The 22,118-nt window shown below is 44.0% G+C and overlaps 1 protein-coding gene across 1 annotated transcript; it reads left to right on the forward strand.

The window, feature by feature from the left end:
- The first annotated feature begins 16,751 nt into the window (after positions 1-16,751).
- Positions 16,752-19,192, forward strand: LOC139472000 (carbohydrate sulfotransferase 5-like). The gene is made up of 3 exons (XM_071254508.1): positions 16,752-16,821; positions 17,337-17,529; positions 18,370-19,192. Exons 1-3 carry the CDS (start codon positions 16,752-16,754, stop codon positions 19,190-19,192), a joined length of 1,086 nt encoding a protein of 361 aa, XP_071110609.1.
- Positions 19,193-22,118: the final 2,926 nt, after the last annotated feature.

Genomic DNA, 22,118 nt, shown 5'->3' on the forward strand with positions numbered 1-22,118 from the left:
CAATATACAAAAACGAATTTGACAGCGAGGAGAGTGCTTGGTGTTATAAGACATAGTCATTACCGTTATGATATCGTGCCGAGAGTAACCGTGAGTTCAATGCGTGAAAGGGGCAGTCGGGTAGCCTAGTGGTTAAAGCGTTCGCTCGTCACGCCGAAGACCCGGGTTCGATTCCCGACATGGGTACAATGTGTGAAGGTCCATTTCTTGTGTCCCCGGCCGTGATATTGCTGGAATATTGCTAAAAGCGGCGTAAAACCATACTCACTCACTCACTCACGCACTCACTCACTCACTCAATGCGTGAACAACGATATATTCCAGATCGTTCCGATATGATATAAGAGAGAGACACCATTTCGGTTCCGTCGTACATAAGCTTCATAAATGCAGATTATATCTCAATAAAAGCCCAGTGGAAATCCAGGTTAGATTTTTGTCATAAACTTAAAATAGGTTAAAGCTAAGGCAGCTTCGAGAATGAGCTTAGCTAATATTGGTTTTCGCTACGACACCTTTACGCTAATCTAAGCGATAATACAGCTTCGAGAAAAGGCCTCCACCATCCAGTGTCGTCCGAGGCGACTAAAGGGATCGGATGGCCAGTTTGCGTGTCCTTGTCCCAGACTGCGTTGATCGTTACTCATAATTACAAGCACTGGCGTGTTTGGGGCATAACTCTGGGTCCAAGTGTCATCAATACGGACGATTACACAAGGGGCTTGGGGAGGTGGTGTTGCGGGTAACGTTCGGATTGATGTGATATCAGTATAAATATATATCAATATAAACCTGAGCGATTAATGTTTATGTGTAAATTGCGTGAAATTATGTGTACCCGAAGCAAGGCTAACTAGTGGTCGATGAGCTGAACATCAATCGTTTCGGTGAAAGTACACACGGCCATTTTTGTAAGACCTCAAACAATCCATAACTGGCACTAATAAATAACCTTTCTGACCATGCAATGCCCAGTTTGGTCAATAAGGAGACAAAAAATTTGTCCGATAACTCAACCTGGCACAAATAAAAGAAATTGAAATTGTCATTGTAGTTGTTTTAATAATGATGGTACAAACATGAGGTGTTACATAGGTAATATAGTTCTGTCTAACATTACCTTAAGGTTTGTTTATGAGTAATAGGGGCGGTCGGGTAGCCTAGTGGTTAAAGCGTTCGCTCGTCACGCCGAAGACCCGGGTTCGATTCCCGACATGGGTACAATATGTGAAGCCCATTTCTGGTGTCCCCAGGCCGTGATATTGCTGGAATATTGCTAAAAGCGGCGTAAAACCATACTCACTCACTCACTCTCTCATTGAGGACGTTTTTGTTTTTTAGATATTGGTTTTTGAACGTATACACAGCTTAAATGTTCTGTTGATAGCGGTGGTAGTGAAGATTCCTACTCAGTGAGTTGGGTTTTGAACGATATTTCAGTCACATGTGTACATTACGGTGGGCACGTGCCGTTGATGAAAAGCTAGAAATGACGCAGTTGTTAAACGTGTAGCACTTTGGTGAAACTGACGTTCACGGGTGTGGTACTGATTGACCGAGTATCATAATCGGGGTGAACCTTGTATTTCGACCCAACAACCATCGCATCCTGGTGCGAGTAAGGGACGCAACTCTGTACGGTGATGGTGTTCTTATTTTACTTTGTTTAAGGGACATATCATTATATATTTCGGGGTTCATGGCTCCCGTTACAGGAAAGCCTCTTAGCACTACAGCCGATATGTCACAAAGACTTCAAATTTACCGTAAACAACCTACCATAGGTCGGGGGTACTTGGTGAGGTGAGGTGAGGTGAAAGGGGTTTAACGTCGCGTCCAAGATTATTACACTTATGTAGCGACAATCACGTGTGTGTGTGTGGCTGCTTGTACTAGTCCGGACTGATGCCGATTTATAGTGCTAGCTAACTGAGATACCATGCCGCAGTATAACATGGATACCCCACTCAGACACAATATACTGACTTCGAAGCGACCAGTCCTTGTTTTAGCCCCTTAATGCCGAGCGCCAGACAGGGTAACAAGTACCATCTTTTAACGTCTTTTGGTATGACGCGGCTGGGGATCGAACCCCGGACCTTCCGCTCTCCGGGCGGACGCTCTACCTCTAGACCACGGAGCCGGCCAATAAGAGAGCGCATATTAAGGGATATTACTCAAGTGACACAGAACAGATTGCCAGGCAACCCTCGGCATTCCATCCTCCAGGGGGGCACGGGTGGCCCAGTCGTCTAAGGCGCCGCGATTCGCTGTGCAGAGTTGCCTCCCTTGGGCACGCCAGAAACCTATGACTGTGGGTTCGAATCCCGGTTCGCCCCGATGATGTTTCTAGGTTTGTAAGCACCATACCCGTGCTCGTGGGTTTCACCGAAGTGGTAAACGTCTGAGACCTGCATCACTTCGGGCTTTCCTCCCACATTAAGCTGACACGCCGCGATATAACTGGAATAATTTAAGAGCGGCTTTAAACCCAACTCACTTACTCCATCCTCCAGAAATTTGATCGGGTCAGCTCAACCGACCCAAGCCTCATGTGCCCAAGCTGCCGTCCCATGTTCAAGTGTTGGTAACACTCAGAAGTGTTTTTCCTGTGTTGGAAAAAAACAACAGATGCAATTATCCATTGCCTGACAAACATGTCAAACTGGTTGAGAATTTCTTCATCATGTGTGGTTCTCCGATCGGTGTTGGCTGCGTATGGGATCCCAGAAGGGTCATTGTCGCGTTGTCGCATTGACGCGCTTTGGTTATTTTGGTCACCTTTTGCTTGTTTTTGTCAGGGCGACAATGCGACAACGCGACAATGTCCCCTCTAGGATTCCATAGCTTAGTACATATCACTTTGATACCGGTTATTTTTATATATTTTTCTGACTCTTCTTAAAGGCATAAAAATTACTCTGAGGAGAAGTCAAACAAAAATAGTTCAGGGTACCCAGTAAACAAAAATGTTATTCCACTATTTTCCCCAAAAATATCCAACGAAATATCGTAAAATCCAGCCTTAAATTGTCTTGCCGTTGCTACACGCGTAGCTTCACCGACTTCCTGGTGGTGTCTGTATGTTAACTTGGACGGGGAGCGTTGATCGGATCAAGTCTGCGGGTCTCTCATTAATGAACAGGGAAATAATGACCTGAAGCCAGAGACAAGCCGGATTAAAACAACTGTTACTCATTAGTGAGTGAGTGAGTTTGGTTTTACGCCGCTTTTAGCAATATTCCAGCAATATCACGGCGGGGGACACCAGAAATGGGCTTCACACATTGTACCCATGTCGGGAATCGAACCTGGGTCTTCGGCGTGACGAGCGAACGCTTTAACCACTAGGCTACCCGACCGCCCCTATTACTCATAAACAAACCTTAAGGTAATGTTAGACAGAACTATATTACCTATGTAACACCTCATGTTTGTACCATCATTATTAAAACAACTACAATGACAATTTCAATTTCTTTTATTTGTGCCAGGTTGAGTTATCGGACGTTAATATAATTGTATTGTTGAGCCGTGTATCACAATTGTCCGAAAAGATTGATATTTAATTTATTATGGTACCATTGTGCATTCGAGGAAACAGTTTCCCCAGTGGTCGAAGGCGCCGCAATTTCCTGTGCAGAGTTGCGTCCCTTATTCGTGTCAGAATCCGGTGATCTTAATTCAATCTGGTTAGGACATATTTCTTGTCAGCACCTTGCCCGTGCTCATTTGTTTCTATGGAATCCTAGAAGGGACATTGTCGCGTTGTCGGGCATTTTAACTCCTTTTTAATGTCCCATTGTCGCCCTTTGGTAAAATAAAAAAAGATGCATGATTCAAAGCGCGACAACGCAAAAATACGTCAAATGGGCAAAATGTCGCATTGTCGCGTTGTCGAACTTTGGTTAATTTTGACACTTTTTGCTTGTTTTTGTAAGGGCGACAATGCGACAACGTGTCAGTGTTCCTTCCAGGATTCCATAGGTTTCACCAAAATGCCAAAGGCCTATGACTTGCATCACTTTGAGCTTTTCCCACATAGAGCTTGTACGCAGCAGTATAACTGAAATCATGATCACAGAGGCGTTACCAAACCAAACTACGGTCACCATTTTCTGATAGAAATCGTCCGCAATAATCAATTTACGGTTATGGATATCATAAGTATCAGGTGCCAGTTATCGACATGGTAAAATTTGCATGTCACTCAGTGTAAACAGGTGTCAGGTACGATTTGCATGTCGTCTCAGTGTAAACAGGTGTCAGGTTCGAGTTGCATGTCGACTCAGTGTAAACACGTTTTTTCCTTGAGTTGCATGTCGACTCAGTGTAAACAGGTGTCAGGTATGAGAAGCATGTCGACTCTGTAAACAGGTGTCAGGTACGACTTGCATGTCGACTCAGTGTAAAAAGGTGTCAGGTTCGACTTGCATGTCGACTCAGTGTAAACAGGTGTCAGGTACGACTTGCATGTCGCCTCAGTGTAAACAGGTGTCAGGTACGACTTGCATGTCAACTCAGTGTAAACAGGTGTCAGTTCCGACTTGCATGTCGACTCAGGTGTCAGGTACGAGTTGCATGTCGCCTCAGTGTAAACAGGTTTCAGGTATGACTTGCATGTCGACTCAGTATAAACAGGTGTCAGGTACGACTTGCATGTCGACTCAGGTGTCAGTTACGATTTGCATGTCACTCAGTGTAAACAGGTGTCAGGTACGACTTGCATGTCCACTCAGGTGTCAGATACGTGTTGCATGTCGCCTCAGTGTAAACAGGTGTCAGATACGACTTGCATGTCGACTCAGTGTAAACAGGTGTGAGGTACGACTTGCATGTCGACTCAGGTGTCAGGTACGAGTTGCATGTCGACTCAGTGTAAACAGGTGTCAGGTACGACTTGCATGTCGACTCAGGTGTCAGATACGAGTTGCATGTCGACTCAGTGTAAACAGGTGTCAGGTACGACTTGCATGTCGACTCAGTGTAAACAGGTGTCAGGTACGACTTGCATGTCGACTCAGGTGTCAGGTAAAAGTTGCATGTCGCCTCAGTGTAAACAGGTGTGAGGTAAGACTTGCATGTCGCCTCAGTGTAAACAGGTGTCAGGTACGATTTGCATGTCGACTCAGTATAAACAGGTGTGAGGTACGACTTGCATGTCACTCAGTGTAAACAGGTGTGAGGTACGATTTGCATGTCGACTCAGTGTAAACAGGTGTGAGGTACGACTTGCATGTCACTCTGTGTAAACAGGTGTGAGGTACGACTTGCATGTCAACTCAGTATAAACAGGTGTGAGGTACGACATGCATGTCGACTCAGTATAAACAGGTGTCAGGTACGTGTTGCATGTCGACTCAGTGTAAACAGGTGTCAGGTACGACTTGCATGTCGACTCGGTGTAAACAGGTGTCAGGTACGTGTTGCATGTCGACTCAGGGTAAACAGGTGGCGAGTGCGACTTGCATGTCGACTCAGTGTAAACACGTTTTATCCTTGAGTTCCATGTCGACTCAGTGTCAACAGGTGTCAGTTATGAGATGCATGTCGACTCTGTAAACAGGGGTCAGGTACGACTTGCATGTCGACTCAGTGTAAAAAGGTGTCAGATTCGACTTGCATGTCGACTCGGTGTAAGGTGGTGTCAGGTACGACTTGCATGTCGACTCGGTGTAAACAGGTGTCAGGTACGTGCTGCATGTCGACTCAGTGTAAACAGGTGTCAGTTTCGACTTGCATGTCGACTCAGTGTAAACAGGTGGCAGGTACGAGTTGCATGTCGTCTCAGTGTAAACAGGTGTCAGGTTCGACTTCCATGTTGACTCAGTGTAAACAGGTGTCAGGTACGACTTGCATGTCGACTCAGTGTAAACAGGTGTCAGGTACAAGTTGCATGTCGACTCAGTGTAAACAGGTGTCAGGTACGATTTGCATGTTGACTCGGTGTAAACAGGTGTCAGGTACGATTTGCATGTTGACTCAGTGTAAACACGTTTCTTCCTTGAGTCGCATGTCGTCTCAGTGTAAACAGGTGTGAGGTACGACTTGCATGTCGCCTCAGTGTAAACAGGTGTCAGGTTCGACTTCCATGTCGACTCAGTGTAAACAGGTGTCAGGTTCGACTTGAATGTGTAAACAGGTGTCGGGTACGTGTTGCATGTCAATCAGTGTAAACAGGTGTCGGGTACGTGTTGCATGTCGACTCAGTGTAAACAGGTGTCAGGTTTGAGTTGCATGTCGACTCAGTGTAAACAGGTGGCGAGTGCGACTTGCATGTCGACTCAGTGTAAACACGTTTTTTCCTTGAGTTGCATGTCGTCTCAGTGTCAACAGGTGTCAGGTATGAGATGCATGTCGACTCTGTAAACAGGTGTCAGGTACGACTTGCATGTCGACTCGGTGTAAACAGGTGTCAGGTACGTGTTGCATGTCGACTCAGTGTAAACAGGTGTCAGGTACGACTTGCATGTCGACTCAGTGTAAACAGGTGTCAGGTACGAGTTCCATGTCACTCAGTGTAAACAGGTGTCAGGTTCGACTTCCATGTCGACTCAGTGTAAACAGGTGTGAGGTAAGACTTGCATGACGCCTCAGTGTAAACAGGTTTCAGGTACGAGTTGCATGTCGACTCAGTGTAAACAGGTGTCAGGTACGACTTGCATGTCGACTCAGGTGTCAGATACGAGTTGCATGTCGACTCAGTGTAAACAGGTGTCAGGTACGACTTGCATGTCGACTCGGTGTAAACAGGTGTCAGGTACGACTTGCATGTCGACTCAGGTGTCAGGTAAAAGTTGCATGTCGCCTCAGTGTAAACAGGTGTGAGGTAAGACTTGCATGTCGCCTCAGTGTAAACAGGTGTCAGGTACGATTTGCATGTCGACTCAGTATAAACAGGTGTGAGGTACGACTTGCATGTCACTCAGTGTAAACAGGTGTGAGGTACGATTTGCATGTCGACTCAGTGTAAACAGGTGTGAGGTACGACTTGCATGTCACTCTGTGTAAACAGGTGTGAGGTACGACTTGCATGTCAACTCAGTATAAACAGGTGTGAGGTACGACATGCATGTCGACTCAGTATAAACAGGTGTCAGGTACGTGTTGCATGTCGACTCAGTGTAAACAGGTGTCAGGTACGCAGTTACGACTTGCATGTCGACTCGGTGTAAACAGGTGTCAGGTACGTGTTGCATGTCGACTCAGTGTAAACAGGTGTCAGGTTCGACTTCCATGTCCACTCAGTGTAAACAGGTGTCAGGTTCGACTTGAATGTGTAAACAGGTGTCGGGTACGTGTTGCATGTCACTCAGTGTAAACAGGTGTCGGGTACGTGTTGCATGTCGACTCAGTGTAAACAGGTGTCAGGTTCGAGTTGCATGTCGACTCAGGGTAAACAGGTGGCGAGTGCGACTTGCATGTCGACTCAGTGTAAACACGTTGTTTCCTTGAGTTGCATGTCGTCTCAGTGTCAACAGGTGTCAGGTATGAGATGCATGTCGACTCTGTAAACAGGTGTCAGGTACGACTTGCATGTCGAGTCAGTGTAAAAAGGTGTCAGATTCGACTTGCATGTCGACTCGGTGTAAACAGGTGTCAGGTACGACTTGCATGTCGACTCGGTGTAAACAGGTGTCAGGTACGTGTTGCATGTCGACTCGGTGTAAACAGGTGTCAGGTACGACTTGCATGTCGACTCAGTGTAAACAGGTGTCAGGTACGAGTTGCATGTCACTCAGTGTAAATAGGTGTCAGGTTCGACTTCCATGTCGACTCAGTGTAAACAGGTGTCAGGCACGACTTGCATGTCAACTCAGTATAAACAGGTGTCAGGTACGATTTGCATGTCAACTCAGTGTAAACAGGTGTCAGGTACGACTTGCATGTCGACTCAGGTGTCAGGTAAAAGTTGCATGTCGCCTCAGTGTAAACAGGTTTGAGGTAAGACTTGCATGTCGCCTCAGTGTAAACAGGTGTCAGGTATGAGATGCATGTCGACTCAGTATAAACAGGTGTGAGGTACGACTTGCATGTCAACTCAGTATAAACAGGTGTCAGGTACGACATGCATGTCGACTCGGTGTAAACAGGTGTCAGGTACGTGTTGCATGTCGACTCGGTGTAAACAGGTGTCAGGTACGACTTGCATGTCGACTCGGTGTAAACAGGTGTCAGGTACGTGTTGCATGTCGACTCAGTGTAAACAGGTGTCAGGTTCGACTTGCATGTCGACTCAGTGTAAACAGGTGTCAGGTACGAGTTGCATGTCACTCAGTGTAAACAGGTGTCAGGTTCGACTTGAATGTGTAAACAGGTGTCGGGTACGTGTTGCATGTCACTCAGTGTAAACAGGTGTCGGGTACGTGTTGCATGTCGACTCAGTGTAAACAGGTGTCAGGTTCGAGTTGCATGTCGACTCAGGGTAAACAGGTGACGAGTGCGACTTGCATGTCGACTCAGTGTAAACACGTTTTTTCCTTGAGTTGCATGTCGTCTCAGTGTCAACAGGTGTCAGGTATGAGATGCATGTCGACTCTGTAAACAGGTGTCAGGTACGACTTGCATGTCGACTCAGTGTAAAAAGGTGTCAGATTCGACTTGCATGTCGACTCGGTGTAAACAGGTGTCAGGTACGACTTGCATGTCGACTCAGTGTAAACAGGTGTCAGGTACGTGTTGCATGTCACTCAGTGTAAACAGGTGTCAGTTTCGACTTCCATGTCGACTCAGTGTAAACAGGCGTGAGGTAAGACTTGCATGTCGACTCAGTGTAAACAGGTTTCAGGAACGAGTTGCATGTCGACTCAGTGTAAACAGGTGTCAGGTACGACTTGCATATCGACTCAGTGTAAACAGGTGTCAGGTACGACTTGCATGTCAACTCAGTATAAACAGGTGTCAGGTACGATTTGCATGTCGACTCAGTGTAAACAGGTGTCATGTACGACTTGCATGTCGACTCAGGTGTCAAGTAAAAGTTGCATGTCGCTTCAGTGTAAACAGGTGTGAGGTAAGACTTGCATGTCGCCTCAGTGTAAACAGGTGTCAGGTACGATTTGCATGTCGACTCAGTGTAAACAGGTGTGAGGTACGACTTGCATGTCACTCAGTGTAAACAGGTGTCAGGTACGACATGCATGTCGACTCAGTGTAAACAGGTGTCAGATACGACTTGCATGTCGACTCGGTGTAAACAGGTGTCAGGTACGTGTTGCATGTCGACTCGGTGTAAACAGGTGTCAGGTTCGACTTGCATGTCGACTCAGTGTAAACAGGTGTCAGGTACGTGTTGCATGTCGACTCGGTGTAAACAGGTGTCAGGTACGAGTTGCATGTCACTCAGTGTAAACAGGTGTCAGGTTCGACTTCCATGTCGACTCAGTGTAAACAGGTGTCAGGTTCGACTTGAATGTGTAAACAGATGTCAGGTACGAGTTGCATGTCACTCAGTGTAAACAGGTGTCGGGTACGTGTTGCATGTCGACTCAGTGTAAACAGGTGTCAGGTTCGAGTTGCATGTCGACTCAGGGTAAACAGGTGGCGAGTGCGACTTGCATGTCGACTCAGTGTAAACACGTTTTTTCCTTGAGTTGCATGTCGTCTCAGTGTCAACAGGTGTCAGGTATGAGATGCATGTCGACTCTGTAAACAGGTGTCAGGTACGACTTGCATGTCGAGTCAGTGTAAAAAGGTGTCAGATTCGACTTGCATGTCGACTCGGTGTAAACAGGTGTCAGCTACGAGTTGCATGTCGACTCAGTGTAAACAGGTGTCAGGTACGTGTTGCATGTCGACTCGGTGTAAACAGGTGTCAGGTACGACTTGCATGTCGACTCGGTGTAAACAGGTGTCAGGTACGACATACATGTCGACTGTAAACAGGAAACGTACTGGGCATACAGGTAATACCTTTATACTAACTAAGTAATGATGAGTATCCGCGGGGAGAGGTTTAAAGCACGCTTTATAACTGTGCAGATAACATGAACATGGATAAAAATTTCTTCAGCGTCTTTAGTGAACGTTAAAGCGTTCGTTCTTCACGCCAAAGGCCTGGTTCAATGCTTGAAGCCTGTGTCTTGCTCTCCTTTGCCGTGCAATTGCCGGAGACTTGCTGAAGCGGCGGATAACACAATTCCTTCACTTTTATTTCATATTTCCAATCTTATCAAATGAATGAGGTGTAACATGAGGTACTGTCACTAAAACTAACAAAATAGTTTCGTTTAAAAATACGTATGTTAGGGAGTTGTGTTTAAACTCCAGTTGTGTTTAAACTCCGCTTTAACTTAAACACATTCCGTTCAATATTCAGCAGGTCAACTTAATGTATGGGGGTGCTGGTCTTAGAGCCCGTCAGAGGCAACTGTGCTTGTCGTAAGAGTCGACTAACGGGATCAGGTGGTCAGGCTCGCTGACGTGGTTGCATGTAATCGTATCCCAATTGCGTAGATCGATGCTCATGATGTCAATCACTGGATTGTCTGGTCCAGATTCAATTATTTACAGACCGAGTGCTGCGTTAAACAACAAACAGACGAGACTCAAATATTTAGGGAAGCAACTCTGTATTAACGCTGTCTAAAACCAATCAGAATGCGCGCAATAATGAGGCACGCCAATAAATGGGGTTAAACTGTACATGGTCGTTGTCCTCTGATACACTCTGAGAAACCTATGATTGTGGGTTCGAATCCCGGTTCGCCCCGATTATGTTTCTAGGTTTGTCAGCACCACACCCGTGCTCGTGGGTTTCACCGAAGTGGTAAACGTCTACGACCTGCATCACTTGGGGCTTTCCTCCAACATTAAGCTGACACGCTGTGATGTAACTGGAATACTGTTAAAAGCGGCGTTAAACCCAACTCACTCACCGTTCTGTATATGTCATTGTCGGATACTGAAAGTAGGTCAGCGGTTACTGAAACGTGTCCATATTAACACAGGGATATGATTATCTGAGTTGATGCAATATTGTGGAGTATTGTTCTGTCAATATCAGCAGTGTCACAAAGAATGTGCTGCACTTATTAAATATAAATATAAATTGTCGATGCAAGAGAATAACCACTTCAGATTTTCCGCCGAAACCCAACTGGGAATCGAACCCAGGGTCCTCGAATGTTTTAACCTCTACTCCACCATGCCGATTCCCAATATTCAGATGTATTATTTGTATGAATCAGCACAGAAAAAAGTCTCATAAATATTGATTTGTGCAAATATCAAGCAATGACAAATGTAATTGCACTGTGTATTTCCTTGCTTGATTGAGATACATTGAAAGAGTGAATTCATTTCGTGATTCTATTCAACTGCGGCAATCGTTTTCAAAATGATGCATAATATCGGATATCTAAATGTCCCGATGATCATATTCTACTTCTACGTGAATCTCCCGAAATGAAATGAATACACGCAATATTTGGAATATTTGTTGGAATATTATTGCAAACTGTTGCAGAATATGTGTTGCAGTCTTAGGCCATCTGAAAATACACTCTTCAAAAAGTGAGTGAGTGAGTATGGTTTTACGCCGCTTTTAGCAATATTCCAGCAATATCACGACGGGCGACACAAGAAACTCTTCAAAAAGAAAGGGGATCATGAAATATTTGTAAATACCTTTATTGGAACCAAAATAAGTGTTGACCACAAATATCCTTTGCAAGAACGTTTCGTCTGTAAAACATTACACGAATCACATCCCACATTTTGCACGTTCCTCGCGCAGTAGCGACGCACGTGCGTCGGGTGTCAATCCTTATTTTGAAACTTCCATGAAGGTCAATTAATCTCCGGGGACCATTATTTCTGTCAGTCTTATTGATTCTGCGTATCATACAGTTGTGATTTTATTCATTGTTTGTGCATGAACAAGCGATACGGCGTGTCTACGGGCTATTAGCATGGTGGAAACTTACAGCGTGCAGTGACCAATACGTTCAATGTTTCACGGTCAGTGACTACCCAAAATGTTAACAATCGATCTCGTACAGGGCGTCCCAGGTCAACGACAAGAGGACAGGATGGATTGATCCTAAACCAGGCTCTACGAAATCGAACTCAAACGGTTAATCAAACTGCTGCAAACTTTCACAGTGGTTGATCATGAGTACGAGTTACGAGTCAGACGATTAGAAATCGTCTACTTGCAGCTCATGACCAGGCTCGACGACCACGTGTTGTACAAGTCTTCATATTGCCAACAGACGCCAATGGTGTACACATCAAAACTGGGGTAATCTTAGCCAGTCCCAGGCCATGTTTTCAAATGAGTCCCGATACACTTTGCACTTCCTTGATAAGCGTGCTCGTGTCTGGCGACGTCGAAATGAACGTCAAGCCAGTGTCACCCTGTGACCTCATGACAAATTTGGCGGTGGATCGGTTTTGGTGTGGGTGACATCACTATGACCGAGTGAACCCCACTCCAGATTGTGCAAGGAAGGGTCACGGGACAGTACTAGCGGGACACGCTATTGACACCCTTTGTTGTCCTGTTTGCAAGGCGTGTGGGTCGACTTTTTTGTCTTTGAGGACGAAACGGCAGCACGACGTCCATAGAATACCATGGCCATTAATGAACCCAGACCTTTCCTTGCCAGCTGACGAACCAGAATTTGCCTTCTTATGATGAGGCGACGTTAGGTGTTTCAACTGAATTGACTGTTGTTTTGTATCTGGCTGAGAGTGATGGACCCAAGACACATCCTAGTTCAAATATGAAATAATATTTTAAATCTCCCGGGGGCACGCGTGGCCCACTGGTCTAAGGCGCCGCGATTCGTTGTGCAGAGTTGCGTCCCTTGGGCACGCCAGAAATCTATGATTGTGGGTTCGAATCCCGGTTCGCCCCAATTATGTTTCTAGGTTTGTGCTCGTGAGTTTCACTGTAGTGGTAAACGTCTGAGACCTGCATCACTTCGGTCTTTCCTCCCACATTAAGCTGACACGCCGTGATATAACTGGGATACTTTTAAAGCGGCGTTAAACCCAACTTACTCACTCACTCAGGTGAAAAATTACATTGAGCGATACTCAAAGGTTGGAAGACCTACAGTAACACGTGACAGAATTCCGTCAGAATGGAATTCCTATTTGTTTAACGTGGCTGTTATACACATCACATTTCTTATTTTTCTGGTAACCTCCTCCGACTTGCATCACTTCGGACTTCCCTGCCACAGTAAACAAAAATGTCGTCTTATAACTGGAATACTGTCCAAAGCTATAGTGAAACTCAACAGCCAAATTAACAAATACCCATTTCCCATTTGCATTTATTTAAAAAAGAAGCCGTTTTAATATCTTAACATAACATTATGGACGAGAGGACACGCAATACTGTTAAAAGCGGCGTTAAACCAAAGCGGCGTTAAACCAAACTCACTCACTCACTCACTCACTCAAATGTAGCCTGTAAGCATATATCGTAGTTCGGCTAAGAACTTTTCAGCCACCCCTCTTAGATATAATTACGCTTCATCATGAGCCGTTTGAACCTGACTTATGTTTGTGTCTGCTTTGGTACATCACACGACGATGAAGCATTCTTTGATGTAGGTGAACCTCTCATGTAGTGTATTCCCACTTCTTGTTTTAGGGCTAGAAGCTTGGAGGGGTGTCAGAGAGATACTGTTTTCTGCTACAACAACGTCTATTCACTTAAACAGATAATTTCGAGATGCCATAAAGAGATTACATAAAGGGATGCACGAGATGCCATAAAGGGATTCACACAAAGGAATGTAAGAGATGCCATAAAGGGATTCACATTCAGGAATGTACGAGATGCCATAAAGGGATTCACATAAAGGAATGCACGAGATGCCATAAAGTGATTCACATAAAGAAATGCACGAGATGTCATAAAGGGATTCACATAAAGGAATGCATTAAATGCCACAAGGGGATTCACATAAAGGAATGTACGAGATGCCACAAAGGGTTTCACTTAAAGAAATGCGAGAGATGTCATAAAGGGTTTCACTTAAAGGAATGCACGAGATGCCATAAAGGGATTCACATAAAGGAATGCACGAGATGCCATAAAGGGATTCACATAAAGGAATGTACGAGATGCCATAAAGGGATTCACATAAAGGAATGCATTAAATGCCACAAGGGGATTCACATAAAGGAATGTACGAGATGCCACAAAGGATTTCTTTTAAAGGAATGCACGAGATGTTATAAAGGGTTTCACTTAAAGGAATGCACGAGATGCCATAAAGGGATTCACATAAAGGAAAGCACGAGATGCCATAAAGGGATTCACATAAAGGAATGTACGAGATGCCATAAAGGGATTCACATAAAGGAATGCATTAAATGGCAAAAAAGAATGCACTCAAAGGAACGCGCTGAAAAGATAAAAGCAATTCACATGATTGGTAGGCATTAACAAAGCTTTGGGGATATTTGCTTTTCACTAGAACTGCAATGCTGATAGGAATAATCAGCTGATAGATATAGATATTTCCTGAAAATAATATTCAGCCCAGTGCATTAAATAAAGAGCAGAAACACCCGAGCCTCGTGTTTACCGTGATCACAGGAGTGATAAGTGATAAATATTGCTCCAACAATCGTTTTAACTCTCCTAACGGTCACAGTGGAGTCTTATGGATTTAACCTCAAGATCAAGCAATGAGATTCGGGTATTAACATCAACTGATGATTTACGGACTCTTAAAACTGCAGTTATTCCCCCAGTGGCGACATGGTCGAGAAAGTTTAGATACTAGATTTCCGTCGAAAGTTTAATCGTGCATAATTGTTGGCGCCGAATAACTTCTACTTAAACTTCATAAACACATGCTTATGATATAGTCTGATTGATTGATTTAGTGTTGTTTAACGCCACATTCAGCAATATTCCAGCTATATGACGGCGGTTAGTCGACTCTGGACAAGACAATCCAGTGATTGATATCATGAGCATCGATCCAACCAAATGAGATCCGATGACATGCATCAACCAAGTCAGCGAGCCTGACCACCCGATCCGTGAGTCGCCTCTTACGACAAGCATAGTCGCCTTTTACGGGATGGGTTGCTGAAGACCTATTCTACCCCGGAATCTTCACGGGTATCATATAGTCAGGGTCGCACAGAAGACTCTTCTTTTAGCGGAGGCTTCTTATGATTATGGACATTTTTTTGTCGCTTTCAAGATTACATGCACAAATGTACCTCCCTTGTGAACATGCATGTGTGTGTGGCTGCTTGTACAGTTCCTGACTTATACCGGTTTTATAGTGGTGGCCCACTGAGATACCATGCCGCAGTTTTAAGATGGATAAACACAGACTCATTAGGCTGTCTGTGTTTTCCAACTCCCGACCGCCCTGAATTTTCATTCCTACGTGAAATAATAAGACGTTTTCGTATCTCAATTTTCCCCGCCGCTGTGGACAATAATGCCCCGATGTGATAACAAATACTTGCACACTCATATAATACGCAGGTCAGCTTGATGTTTCTTCAGATATATATTTATTGCTATTAATTATAATTATATTTGATTTATTATTAATTCGTTTCTGAAACAAAGCGACTCGATGTACGTCATTGATTAATTTAAAGACTGGTTTTAAGTTTTAAGATATAAAATAAGGTACACAATTCGTGAAAGCATTTTCTTTTATTATTATTATTATTATTATTATTATTATCATCATCATCATCATCATCATTATTGTTATTATTTATTTGTTTATTTGTTTATTTATTTATTCATTTATTTATTTATTTATTTCACCGAGAAACGAGACGAGAAACACAAAACAATATGTACTGACACCGAGCCGACAAGTTCGTTTTTGGTACGACGTTTAATCCACTTACAACTGTACGCCATTTTTCATAGCGAGTAAACATGAGCAGTCGTGACGTTGTTTCGTTCTACATTATTAAAACTTATCGGATCTGGTCTCTTGTGTGCTTTCACTCTCGGTGCGGGCATTGTGTGACTGGATCATTGGGCGAGAGGATCATTCAGGTAGGCCCTGTTTGCATTTGTTAAAAGTTGCATGTTGTGCAGAAGTTATGGTACAATTTAGGTTTTCATTTATGTCTGCACTTTCTGCAAGTTTGATTTCTGTTTTTCTTACTACGGTCTTTGTTTTCGTATTCATTCCACAAGACTCCAGCCTAGCGTTGTTTTCCGATAAAAGCGTATACACACTGGTCGAAGATCAGTGTTCGAATCCCATATTGGGTACATTAAATGCATGCGAGTGAGTGAGTATGGTTTTACGCCGCTTTTAGTAATATTCCAGCAATTATCACGGCGGGGTACGCCAGAAATGGGCTTCACACATTGTACCCATGTCGGGAATCGAACCCGGGTCTTCGGCGTGACGAGCGAACGCTTTGACCACTAGGCTACCCGACGGCCCCTTATTATAAATTATGCATGTGGGTACAACTGGACTGTTGCTAGAGGCTTCGTTTTTTATAGTTAAGCCTTGTGTGATCAGTATGTGAGTGAGAAGGTAATTATCCCCACTCGCCCGCCCTCCCCTCCACCTCTTACTCTTGGTAGGGGCGGCCGGGTAGCCTAGTGGTTAAAGCGTTCGCTCGTCACACCGCTGACCCGGGTTCAATTCCCGGGCACAATGTGTGAAGCCCATTTCTGGTGTCCCCCGCCGTGATATTGCAGGAATATCGCTAAAAGCGGCGTAAAACCATACTCACTCACACTCACTCTTGTTCATACGCACTCGTGAACTGTTTACAGGATGTTGCACTACCGTAGGCCCCTGCCCCTGGTGGTAGGCCTGTTCCTTGTCGGGTTGCTGTGGTTATGCGGTATGTAACGAAGAGAAGACGCACATATCTTTAGTTGAACACACACACACACACACACACACACACACACACACACACACACACACACACACACATATTTGGCTAAGTTTCTTCAGTTTCAAATGATTGACAAATTTATCTCAACTCCTTTTTTAAATCTGAAAAAAAAGAAAATTTAACAAAATCAGTTATTAAAATTCTAGACTTAATGTTGGTGGAACCTATTGTCAACATGTGGAAATGATTAATCTCGTTCGTAACTGTCTATTCGGGAAACATTAAAAAACTGAATTAATACCACGAGGATCTGGTCACAAATGAAATGGTCTCAGATGATAAACCCAGTGTACATAGTCCTTTCCTATACTAGATCACCAGCAATGCCTCAAATTTTTGGCTTTAACAGAGCATGGAAATCATGAAAGATACGAACTTTGTTTTCATCTTACATTCATATAATCCTCAGCTTAGTAAAGAAAAGGAGACATGCGATGTAATCCAGCTCTGTGTTGCAGGAAACAAAGTCTACAGCATCTTAAACCATCAAGCAGCCTCCGGTGTCGTCATCCTTACGTACATGCGCAGTGGGTCTACGTTTGCCGGAAGTTTGTTTGAGACTAGCCCGGATGTATTCTACGAGTTTGAGTCACTTAAAGGCATCTATGACTCTGAGAACCAAGAAATGAATTTTCTCGAAAAACCAACACGGCAAGTATAAGAAATTCAATATTAATATCAACAAATCGGTTAATTGAACTGGTGTGTATGTGTGTTTATTCTGTTTTACGCCGTTTTCGGAAATATTCCAACCATTATGGCATCAACGTGTGTGTGTGAGTGAGTGAGTGAGTGAGTGAGTGAGTATGGGTTTACGTCGCTTTTTGCACTATTCCAGCAATATCACACCAGGGGACACCAGAAATGGGCTCCTCACATGTGAGGAATCTAACCCGGGCCTTCGGTGTGACGAGCGAACGATTTAACCACTCTACCGCGGAGGAACACAAACAATAGGCTCCAGGCAATGTTTATAGAGCATGGCTTGACGCGCAACGCTTTAGTTGCTGGGTTCGTAATATAAATGTTAGTGAGAAAGGGCTTGGGCCTCTCCTACCAATGTTAAAGCAATATATTCCAGTGAGGAAGGTTCAACATCGCTTTAGTGAGTGAGTGAGTGAGTGAGTGAGTTGGGTTTAACGCCGCTTTTCACACTATTCCAGTTATATCGCGGCGTGTCAGCTTAATGTGGGAGGAAAGCCCGAAGTGATGCAGATCTCAGACGTTTACCACTTCGGTGAAACCCACGAGCACGGGTATGGTGCTGACAAACCTAGAAACATAATCGGGGCGAACCGGGATTCGAACCCACAATCATAGGTTTCTAGCGTGCCAAAGGGACGCAACTCTGCACAGCGAATCGCAGCGCCTTAGACGACTGGGCCAGCCGTGCACCCCTAACATCTCTTTAACCAGTATTCAGTTTTTACATGAACTAAATGTTTGTGGCTGATATTATCAAATCTTGTGAAATTCTTCTTTTCATTTCAGGTTGAAACGAAATTATATAAGCGAAGTGTCGAACATCATAAGTTCCAAACTCGAATGTCGATTAACGGACCTTGATATAGCATCCTTAACACAGTATCATTTGAAACGAAGTCGAGATACAAAGCCTTATTTCGATTGCATCAAACCCCACCGAACCAACGCTACAAAGGTGGAGATATACCGATGCCTACACCTTTTCCAAAAACCATGCTCAGCTTCAAAAGTGCGCGTTGTCAAGGAAATCCGCCTACCAATGGAAGCCATGGATACAATCCTCCGAGCTAGCCAATCAGTGAAGATGATACATCTTCTCCGCGACCCTCGAGCCGCCATTCGCTCACAAATGATGTACGGAAATAGTCCAACAACTATAGTGTATCCTTACGCCAAAAAGACATGTAAAGATGTTTTAAAGGATATAAAGATTCGAGAACAGCTAGAAAAGAAGTATCCAGGGAGGATAATGGTTGCGTTTTATGAAGACCTGGCAAAGGAACCGCTCCGCGTTACCAAGGAGATGTATGCATTTGCAGGACTACGTTTTACAGCGGAGGTGGAAAAGTACGTGAAAAGTATTACTTCCGGGGAGATAAATACGTCGTGCCTGCTGTGTATTTATAAGTCTGACTCGGTGTATGAATCGCAAAAATGGCGGAAGGGTATAAACTATTATACCGCAATTCTGATAGACAGTTTGTGTGGTGAGGTGTACGAAAAATTGGGTTATCTGCCTCTCAAGACAGAAAAACAACTGAGGGACACAAACCAGTCGTTAAGGAAAGCTACAAATCACAGTAGAATTTCAGTATTGTCCAAACAATGAGTCTATGGATCATGTATTATATCTTCCGCTCCTGAGAATTGTTTGATTTAAAGAAAGATTTTTTCTTCAAGATGCAACAGCGCTATAACAATTATCAATATAATCTATAACGTCAACGCCAGAACATGTCGCCTTTGTAAAGAATACCGATGCGGCATTAAACGAACTCAGTCACTCACTAAGTGTGAATGTTGATAAGAATAACCAAGATTGGAAAGTAACTGGCCTGGCTGATTCAGAGAGGAATGATAGATACCTGTGAATCGATACTCCCATTATCCATCAACGGTTATGTTGTGAGATACACCTGAACTTCAATACTGATGACTACGCAGTATTGCCCCATGAACAATACACAGTATTGCTTCATGAACACTACACAGTTTTGACCCATGAACACTACACAGTATTGCCTCATGAACACTACACAGTACTGCCTCATGAACACTACACAGTATTGCCTCATGAACACTACACAGTATTGCCTCATGAACACTACACAGTACTGCCTCATGAACCCTACACAATATTGCCTCATGAACACTACACAGTTTTGCCTCATGAACACTACAGTATTGCCTCATGAACACTACACAGTTTTGCCTCATGAACACTACACAGTATTGCCTCACGAACGCTACACATTTTTGCCTCATGAACACTACACAGTTTTGCCCCATGAACACTACACAGTACTGCCTCATGAACACTACAAAGTTTTGCCCAATGAACACTACAGTATTGCCTCATGAACACTACACAGTCTTGCCTCATGAACACTACACATTATTGCCTCATGAACACTACAAAGTTTTGCCCAATGAACACTACAGTATTGCCTCATGAACACTACACAGTCTTGCCTCACGAACGCTACACATTTTTGCCTCATGAACATGATCGTGTGGGGCCGCCTGAACTGCTTCACCATTTTATATTGTATCGTATTGCGTGTCCTATCGTCCATAATGTTATGTTAAGATATTAAAACGGCTTCTTTTTGAAATAAATGCAAATGGGAAATGGGTATTTGTTAATTTGGCTGTTGAGTTTCACTATAGCTTTGGACAGTATTCCAGTTATAAGACGGCATTTTTGTTTACTGTGGCAGGGAAGTCCGAAGTGATGCAAGTCGGAGGAGGTTACCAAAAAATAAGAAATGTGATGTGTATAACAGCCACGTTAAACAAAAAGGAATTCCATTCTGACGGAATTCTGTCACGTGTTACTGTAGGTCGTCCAACCTTTGAGTATCGCTCAATGTAATTTTTCACCTGAGTGAGTGAGTAAGTTGGGTTTAACGCCGCTTTAAAAGTATCCCAGTCATATCTCGGCTTGTCAGTTTAATGTGGGAGGAAAGCCCGAAGTGATGCAGGTCTCAGACGTTTACCACTTCGGTGAAACCCACGAGCTCTGGTATGGTGCTGACAAACCTAGAAACATAATTGGGGCGAACCGGGATTCGAACCCACAATCATAGGTTTCTGGCGTGTTTTTCCATCACTTGAACATCAGCGTGACGATGCATGTGTATGTTGACATATGGACATTCAATACGGCAGTAGCGAGAGTTATCGCCGGGGTTACTGCAATAACAATGACGAATGTTATTTCTGTCCAGGCTATGGAATACTGTAAGGGATATTCTCGCGATCTCGCATTCTCGCGAGAATCGGTAAATATGCCCAAAACACGAGAAAGCGAGATCGCGAGAATGTCCCTTACAGTATTCCATACCAGGCAGAATCTTTATCCGTACAATGGCCCAGTACCGTCACACCGCTTGTCTCGAATTAGGGACCTGTCCATACAACTTTATGGTCCCCAGGATCTGGAATTAACGAGGATTCACTGTATTTGTGGAAGTGAACACAAAAAAGTTGATCCCTGCTCCAAACATTTAAATCGGGTTAACAAAAAAGGTCACCGCGATGCGTTTATTAAAATCATCATAAACTACACGTGCTTTTTGTATTTGTATGGTAGGATGTTGCGGTTGTACCCTCCCATATAAACATCCAAATATATTTTATCATGCTTTTTTGCATTCCAGTCTTTTGTTGTTGTTGTTGTTGTTGTTTAGCGCCGCACTAAGCAATATTCCAACCGTATGACGGCGGTCTGTAAATAAGTCTGGACCAGATAATCCAGTGATTGATGTCATGAGCATCGATCCACGCATTTGGGATACGATGTCATGCATCAACCAAGTCAGCGAGCCTGACCACCCGATCCCATTAGTCGCCTCTTACGACAAGCATAGTCGCCTACTACGGCAAGCATGGGTTGCCGAAGACCTATTCTACCCCGGATCTTCACGGGTCTTTCATTACTATAAAGTTTACACCCTAGCCGAACTACGCTGGAATTTCTTGGCTCGATCGTAGCGACACCAGTGGCTATCACGAGTTATGTCCCTTCTATGTCCCTCCTATTGACCAATCGGATACGCTTCAAACGAAACGTATGCGCCGAGATATTCAAGATCTTTATCGTAATAAAACGGGTCGAAGGGCATCAAATCACGTGAGGACCTTGATTAAGAACATGAAAAGATTTGGAAAATATCTGTTGACGCCGAAGTGGTGGAGCACATTTTTCGGAAATCCTGCAGTCGACCGAAATCGATACGACAGTTTACGAACCGGATGTTGATTTGGTTACGCAATTTTGATTGGATTATGCATAGACTCGTTAGTCCAGCCAAAATTTAACTCCATAATTCGAGCCTAGTTTGGCAAGGGTGGAAACTGGACTTTTAAAGTCAGTTAACTCCCTTGCCTTGGGGTAGATGGCCCTGATCAACTAATGCTCAAAGTGGCTTTAAAACCAAGCATCAGACATCTCATCACGATCTCATTGTTAAGGTCTATAAATGAGTTCTTTGAACCCATATGAAGGCGGGGAGGTTTATCTGCAAATAATA

The sequence above is a fragment of the Haliotis cracherodii genome, unplaced genomic scaffold (genome assembly GCF_022045235.1).
Source record: "Haliotis cracherodii isolate W230 unplaced genomic scaffold, xgHalCrac1.p SCAF_23, whole genome shotgun sequence".
Taxonomy (NCBI): domain Eukaryota; kingdom Metazoa; phylum Mollusca; class Gastropoda; order Lepetellida; family Haliotidae; genus Haliotis; species Haliotis cracherodii.

Excerpts from the sequence above, each read along its gene's own strand:
- LOC139472000 (XM_071254508.1), top strand. The coding sequence starts at position 16,752 with ATGTTGCACTACCGTAGGCCCCTGCCCCTGGTGGTAGGCCTGTTCCTT. Across the intron at positions 16,822-17,336 it reads CGGGTTGCTGTGGTTATGCG|GAAACAAAGTCTACAGCATC; the intron begins GTATGTAACGAA and ends TCTGTGTTGCAG. Across the intron at positions 17,530-18,369 it reads TTTCTCGAAAAACCAACACG|GTTGAAACGAAATTATATAA; the intron begins GCAAGTATAAGA and ends TTTTCATTTCAG.